A 7,908-nucleotide genomic window follows, 5' to 3' on the forward strand; every position below is an offset into this window, starting at 1 on the left:
CTATTTATCACAGTTAAATGCTGTGTGCCGATGAAAGTAAAACAAAAAAATGAGAATGAAATACCAGAATTCTCAAGATACCACACATAACTGAAACCTTAATAAAATGGAGAACTATGAGCATGCATATGGTCAGTTCATTGTGCTCAACTGACACACATTAACAGGATCACGTCATAGAATCACCGAACAGTTAGGGCTAGAAAGTACCTTAAGATCATCTCGTTCCACAACCCCCCTGCCACAGGCAGGGACACCACACACTAAACCATGTCACCCAAGACTCCATCCAACCTGGTCTTGACCACTGCCAAGGATGGAGAATTCACAACTTCCTCTGTGGATTCTGTTCGCTGGCACTCTTCCAGTGCCTCACTACCCTGACAGTAACCTAAACTTCCCATCTTTAAGTTTGAATCCATTACCCCTTGTCCTATCACTACAGTCCTTATGAATAGTCCCATCACTACAGTCCTTATGAATAGTCCCTCACCAGCACTCTTGTAGGCTCCCTAAAAATATCGGACAGCTGCTATGAGGTCTCCACACAGTCTTCTCCAGGCTGAACAGCCCCAACTTTCTCAGCCTGTCTTTATATGCTAGGAGCTCCAGCCCCCTGGTCATCCTCGTGGCCCTCCTCTGAACTTGTCCTCAACATAAAAAGGACATGGAACTGCTGGAACACCAGATCTGTATACAATACTCCAGGTGAGGTCTCACAAGAGCAGAGTAGAGGGGTAGGATCACCTCCTTCGACCTGCTGGTCACGCTCCTTTTGATGCAGTCCAGGATACGGTTGGCTTTCTGGGCTGTGAGCACACACTGTTGGCTCATGTTAAATTTCTCATGGACCAGCACCCCCAAGTCCTTCTCCACAGGGCTGCTCTGAACCCCTTCTCTGCCCAGCCTGTAGCTGTGCCTGGGATTGATCTGACCCAGGTGTAGGACCTTGCACTTGGCATGGTTAAACATGATAAGGTTGGCATCAGCCCACCTCACAAGCATGTTAAGGTCCCTCTGGATGGCATTCCTTCCTTCCAGTCTATCAACTGAACCACACAGCTTGGTGTCATCAGCAAACTTGCTGAGGGTGTACTCAATCCCACTGTCCATGTCATCAAAGATGTTGAACACGACCGGTTTCAACACCGATCCCGGAGGGGCACCACTCACGTGGTATCCCATTCCCATCATCCTCATGGCCCTCCTCTGGACTTGCTCCAACAGCTCCATGTATGTTGAGGACATCAGAACTGTACACAGTACTTAAGTGAGGTCAGAGTCATTTATTTTTCCACCTGTACAGTTTTAGAGTGATACAAATGAAGGATGAATTAATCTTAAAGAAATAACCTCAGCTGGCTTCTGCCCTATTCATATGCTTTTGATTGAATGACTATCTGCATAACTTACTCCATAAGCTTAATACAGACTGCAAGATATTTGTTCTGTTTTCTAGTGTAGCAAAATGGATTATCAGATTCTGAAACAAGCTTAAATTTTAGGGTTTTTAAGCAGACATTCCATAAATGCAGAATCTGACTCCACTTCAAAAAAAGTAAAGTTTGGTGTGTGTTTTTTCTTAAATCTGGATCAAACAACACATAAGAATGCTATCATCACTAATGTCACTCAATTCTTTAAAAACATTCATTTAAACTACTTCTCTGTAATTATTCGTTCCAAAGTTAAATAAAGAGACGAGTAATACTACATATCTTTGTTAAGCTCTTTATGCAAAGTTTTTTTAGCTTTTCTCAGCAAGGTATTGAAAAAGCACAAAACTATTACCTGTACAACAGGAAATATATGAATGAAATCCAGTCCCTGGATTTGATGTGGTTCCAAACGATGAGGACACTTCATTTTTGGCAATACTGATACAATTTTTTCAGTTAAGGCACTACAATAAAACAACAAACACACATATGTATGCTACAATTTTCTTTTGTAAGTTACAAATTATTTTTGCGAACACAGTTAGAAGGTTCCCTCTAGTGTCTTCCACTGTATATAGCTGTGAAAAGCAATCAAACTTCCATTTACAAAATATTTTAATTCTACTATATATACAGTTAAGTCTGTGAAGAGGTGATTAAACCCCTAATGATTTCATTTATAGTATTGAACACAAAATTTTAAGGTCTGCATGTCTGGTGAGATAAAATACCCATGTTAGATATATCTATAAACATCTTTGTATGTCATAATATATGCATACATGAAGAAACACTAGCTTTAAGAACAGTTCTACTAAGCAAGTGATATGCACTCAAAGAAAGTCCAGAATCAAATGAAGAACTTAAAAACTTGTTTAGCATAACTCCCCAAATATACCTTGATGTTACTACTGAAATTTTGAGGTTAAATATATATTGGACCTAAAAGCTAAATACACAGCATGCTTCAGTTTTGAAGTGAGTAAAACTGAATTTGCTGGCAATCATCTTGTTCTGATAGCTCAAGTAAGAGCTGGTAAAGCAGAAGGATTACCATAACACAAGGGATTCATTTACAAAACCATCAGACTGCTTCCACTGAGTCCCTTATAGGGCAAGCTATTTCTCTATTTCTTTGCTGCCAATATTGTCAAACACATTTGCAAAGCAGGTGTCAGCATGGAGGATGAGCACTTTATTGGAAAAACTAAAACTACTTTTCCATGAAGCAAAAAAAATTAACTGGCCCAGTACTGACTTCAGTGACATTCAGTATTGCCCAATGTACAACTAATACCCTGTAAGAACAAAGGCGAGCAAGACATAAGGCAGAGACCAAAGTCTAGGAACAGAGCCTGAAAAATTACACGTCTAAAGAAAAGTAAAAACCTTGACATAATTCTTACAAGGCAATAGATGCAAGATCCTCTCCTAATGTATGTTCCCATGTTTATTTCCAACCCAGCAATTAAATAATAGGACACCATCAAAATGTCTTCAGAATAATACTGCGAAAACACAACCTAACTTTTCCTTATCTTGAGAACATCACAGAAGCACTGAGCCACCACCAATATAAACGTTTTAAGGACATTAAAACAGCCTATGCTTCCACCCAGAACACTTTAGATTTACAAATAAATCATTGTTGCTGTTTTGGGAAAGAAGCTAGTTTTGCATCCAGTTAGCTGGAAAAAATAACAGAACATCTTGAGAACAACTTAACTATTTCCTACCTTGCTGTTCTTCAGGGTAACAAAGATGGCAATTACAAAAACTTGGCCATTATAAAAACCACCTTCAGTCCTAGTCTGTGCTTAATTCTGTGCACTTAATGCTTTATGTATTTAGTCATCTATGATGATTTAAATGTCTTATTAAAAATCTTTATTTATAATCATAGAATCATAGAATAGTTAGGGTTGGAAAGGACCTTAAGATCATCTAGTTCCAACCCCCCTGCCATGGCCAGGGACACCTCACACTAAACCATATCACCCAAGGCTTCATCCAACCTGGCCTTGAACACTGCCAGTCTTGCCAATGTTAAATGACTTTAAAGAAAAAGGCACAGAAGGACATTCTTTTTAACTACATTGAGCAAACAGTTCTCTTCATGTAACTTGACAGGCTAATCTTATTTCCTGCAAATTTTAATTATGGCTTTTTTGTCACAGAAATGCATAAAGCAATAATGTAGTTTAGAATGTATTTCCTTTCTCATCATAAACAACATTTACAACCTCCCTAATACAGGAATTAGCTATTTTATGAGCAAATTCCATGCATAAGAAATGAATCAATCCAAAATGGTCTCATTGGGTCACCATAAGGAAGGAACTCCTCCTCAGTAACTCTCAGAAACAGCATCATGCTTTAAATTGTTTGCTGATGCCTACAACTACAATTCAAAGCCGTAAAGGAATATCAGAAGTTATTTACACAGCAAAACTGCAGACAGAGACCTCAAGGAAGATCTTTTAATGTTGTATTCCAGTTTCCAGCAGCATGGTCTCCCTCTACCTTTTGTTTTGGCTTCGGCATCATCCCCTTGTGCCAGCACAAGCATCTGTACAGCTGCATAAAGAACTGGAACCAGGAACTGATTCATGTTAAAACTATACATATATTTTTTTTTGGTAGGTATTAATCTGGATCAGTTCCCAGTCCATTTCAAAGTACAGCCCCACAAATACTTTCACTGCTTAGCAGGGATATAAGAACATGCAGCACAGAGGGAAATAGCACTGTCTTTTTTTGGAATAAGCTTCTTTCTGATTCTAGAGTTTGTGGAACTACAGCCTGAGAAATCCAGAAACAAGTGCAGTGTTTTACAAACAGGTGGTCTTGAAAAACAGGAAATTTGGACTAAAAAATTTTTTTTATAAACAAGCAAGTATCAGTTAACTTTCCCCCCCACATTCCAAGAAGAAAAAAAACAAACCCGCCACACCTACCATTTAACCAACTTACATTTTTTGACCAATAGTAGAGTTTTCCTGAAACAATAAATCAACATCAATATCAAAGTTGCAGGTAGTAATGCACCACGTCATGCCACCTACCACCTACCAAAAGACCAACAGCATAGTTAGTTCCATTTTAATTTGAAGAGGTAAAACCAAGTACATCTTAAAGGCTTTATTTATTAAAGAAATTACAGCTTAGTACTTTCTCCATCCTCAGTATTCTTACATTGAGACTAAAATACATACAGAAAACAAACAACTTCTATATATAATACACATACACAGGAAGAAACATATATAGAAAAAACAGCAGTTAGTGACATTCTAAATTCCTCTCTTGCTTTTATGCTAGTTTTGACACAGTTTTCATTAAAAAAATCCGAACAAATAGATAAAACACAGCAGTATCTTAAATTACATGATCTTTAAAAAGTGACTATATAAAATTTTTGTCAAGGTTCATAATTTCTCTATTCATATATTTAATTTTTATACATAACCATTGCTACTATTATTCCTTGCTTGCTAGCATAAGCAACACCAAACACTAGGCACAGTATCAACATAGCAATGAAAACCATCAGCTCTGCAGAAATTTCTATTTCAGGCACTATTCCTACAGCTACTTAGGCATATTTAAACTCCCAAGCCATTTCATCAACTTTACATAAATTACATAAATATTTAAAGACAGCCTGTATAAACATATGCAAGTTAACCTAAATGTATGCAAAGGCAATCATATAAATAGAGATTAAAATGTGGAATAAGTTACCAACACCACACAGCAACTTGGGGTGTTTCATACAAGGTTTTGTAACACATTACCCTTCTCATTACCGTCTGCAACAGTTAACCAGCATCCCTTTACACTAGCATCTAGATTATTTTCAACAGCAATTCTCATTATTGTAGAGGTTGGGCATTGTCATGAAAAGGTAACTTTGCAATTTTATTTAGGCAAGTATGCACTAGATGCATCCATTTCTACACATAAATGCAATAATATTACATCCTAAGGCAGTCTCCTTGGAACTACTTTGTGTCTATGCACAACCTCCTGAGAGCTAAGGTCAGTAATGCCAAGCAGTTTGAAGAAACTAAAGTTGCATTGAAAAGAACGGCTGTGCAATGATCAAAGAAATATCAGAAAGCAGGAGAGTCCATTTCACGGCTGCTGTAGTTTTGTGTTTTCAAACCTTGCTTCAGGAATTTCTCAGAGTCAGCACTCTAATGATTCAGAAGTCTCTTTTCGACCTGAACTTTGCTCACTGTAAGTATCACATACTTCCTTTCTACGACAATGAAAGGTTAATGTATATAACACTGTAAAGATATGTAAAACCAGCCCCAAAATAATCTCACTAGGCTAACTGTTCCAGTCTTAAACAGACCTCTAAGACAAGTATTTCCTCATTTCTTACTAATATTTCCTTTTAAAATTACCATTCTATCTCCAATAATCAAGTCTTTCTAGTGTTGTAAGTGCAGCTGAGAGGGGGGCAAAATTCCCCATATATGACTATAACTTAGGCCATAACACCCACAAAAAAACACACCAGCCATTAGTTGCATCCAGTTGTCTCCTTTAAAACAGGCCTTGTTACACAAAATTGTTTTTCAGACTGAGGAGTTCCTATCTGTCTGAAACTGGGTCATCTGAAGAATCATTTACATAGGAAAGCCTCTTATGTTGCAAGTGTCTTCTTTAAAGTTACGCAGAACTGCTAAACTACCCAGCAAAAAAAAACTAATCCTCATACACTTAGGAAATCAAAAGAACTATTGCACTGGTCTCACCTTGTCAAAGGGTGATAACCCTTTGATTCTGGCTCGAAAATACCCAGCAGCCACCAACAGTTCCAAAATTTCAGTCAACTTTATGTTTTGTTCCTCATCTTCTCTCGTTTCAACCTGACAAACAAATAACAGAACACTAATTCTCTGTTTCTCTTTCATTCTTTCCGTTAATATTTTCCAAACTTTTATCTTAACACAAACCATACATCAGGGAAAAACTTGACTTCCATTAGCAACTGGGTTGTTAATCTGAAAGATGTTAGAGAAATAGGCAACGCATTTCTACGTGGATTTAACACTTTTTTTCACCCAGTTAAATATTTTAATCTGCTTTTGCTGCTCAAACTCCTTGTCTACCGCTTGCCTCCAGCTAGACAGACTGCTACTATTGTTACAGGACAGTTAATTTATTCTCCTTTTTGCACACTTGTTTCAGTTTCAGGGTTCACAAAATCATACACTTTAATACTTCCATAACTTCCTTATAAAAGCATGGGAAATTCATGCGGAATCCCACTTTTTGGGTATTGCAATTTTAAGCAAAGTGCAGCAATAACAAAAAAGTAAACTCTGATGAGTAGCCTGGATAGTTTCAGTGCTCCAAAGCCTTATCAGCGCAGCAAGCCTATAAAAGCACTCTGTCCCCACGCTCCAGGATGAAACCCTACAGATCCAAGAATATATACGATTTACTAGAGGCACAGAGCACCCAAACACCTCAGACCCAGGCAAGAGAGACATCTAATAGGGTTCCAGGTCTCCCCTCCGAGGCGGCAGGAATGCGCACACACGCAGACCGACAGACAGACAGACACACACATACACTCCCCATCATCCTCCTTCCTCAAAATCTTTTAGACAGCCTCCAGCCTCCTCCTTCCTCTCCTCTGCCTCCCTCCCTCGGAAATATGTAAAACCTCGCAAGAAGAGGGGACAAGGAAATGCCATGGTGCGCAGGAGATGACCAACACAGGCGCTGCCCGCAGCCCCACAGGCCCCCCCCCGGTAACGGGGCGCAGAGGAGCCCGGCTCCCCACGCCCCGAAGGACCGCCCTCACGGGGCCGCGGGCCGCACACGCGGAGGGCCGAGCCCGCTCAACAGCCATGACCCCCGGGTTCCCAGCACAACCCCAGCCCGCAGGAAGACGAAAAGGGGAAGGAGCAGGCAGGGAGTCCAGTGAAGCCAGTGCTGCGAGGCCGGGGAAGCAGAGGGCGGCCGCGCCTCGCCAACGCTGCTCAGCCTAACGTGGGGGAGGAGGAAGGCTGGGGGAAACGCCGATACAATACCTCCTGGGGAGCCTGGTACTCCTGCCCCCTGGGGACGACCATCGCCCTCCACCTCCGGCAGCCTGCGCCCGACAGCTCTGCCTGTCACGTCCGCTTCCCCCCTACCGCCGCCGCAGCGCCCGGGCGAAGAGGTGTTCCCGGCCGGCAGCTACCGGGTTCCCCCGCCCCCGCTCAATGGTTCGCCCTCACCCTCCCTGCGTTACAATCGCATCCGGGCCGTGCCATTCACGGTCAAAGGGGTGTGGGAGAAGGAGGGCGGGGGCTGCGCGACGCCCCGGCGGCTCATGTGACTGACTGCATGAAGCGTAACCGCTGGAGAGCCGGCCCGCCCGTGCCCGCGGGCGGCGCCTCTGGGCGCTTCGCACGGTATCCCCGTGCCCACGGCTGCGCCGGGGCCGCGGTGCCAGAGTCCG

At 41.5% G+C, this 7,908-nt stretch overlaps 1 protein-coding gene across 1 annotated transcript in view; it reads right to left on the reverse strand.

Annotated features, from left to right (window-relative positions):
- CCDC93 (coiled-coil domain containing 93) overlaps positions 1 to 7,645 on the reverse strand; it is a 50,049-nt gene extending 42,404 nt beyond the window's left edge. The window contains exons 1-4 of the mRNA XM_005153775.3: positions 7,496 to 7,645; positions 6,209 to 6,322; positions 4,413 to 4,507; positions 1,792 to 1,903 (exon numbers count right to left, since the gene is read on the reverse strand). Of these exons, the coding sequence (XP_005153832.2) occupies positions 1,792 to 1,903; positions 4,413 to 4,507; positions 6,209 to 6,322; positions 7,496 to 7,537 (363 nt within the window). The 5' untranslated portion in view covers positions 7,538 to 7,645. The remainder of the gene's footprint in view (positions 1 to 1,791; positions 1,904 to 4,412; positions 4,508 to 6,208; positions 6,323 to 7,495) is intronic.
- Between the last annotated feature and the right edge of the window lie 263 nt (positions 7,646 to 7,908).

Source organism: Melopsittacus undulatus, chromosome 4, assembly GCF_012275295.1.
Source record: "Melopsittacus undulatus isolate bMelUnd1 chromosome 4, bMelUnd1.mat.Z, whole genome shotgun sequence".
NCBI lineage: Eukaryota > Metazoa > Chordata > Aves > Psittaciformes > Psittaculidae > Melopsittacus > Melopsittacus undulatus.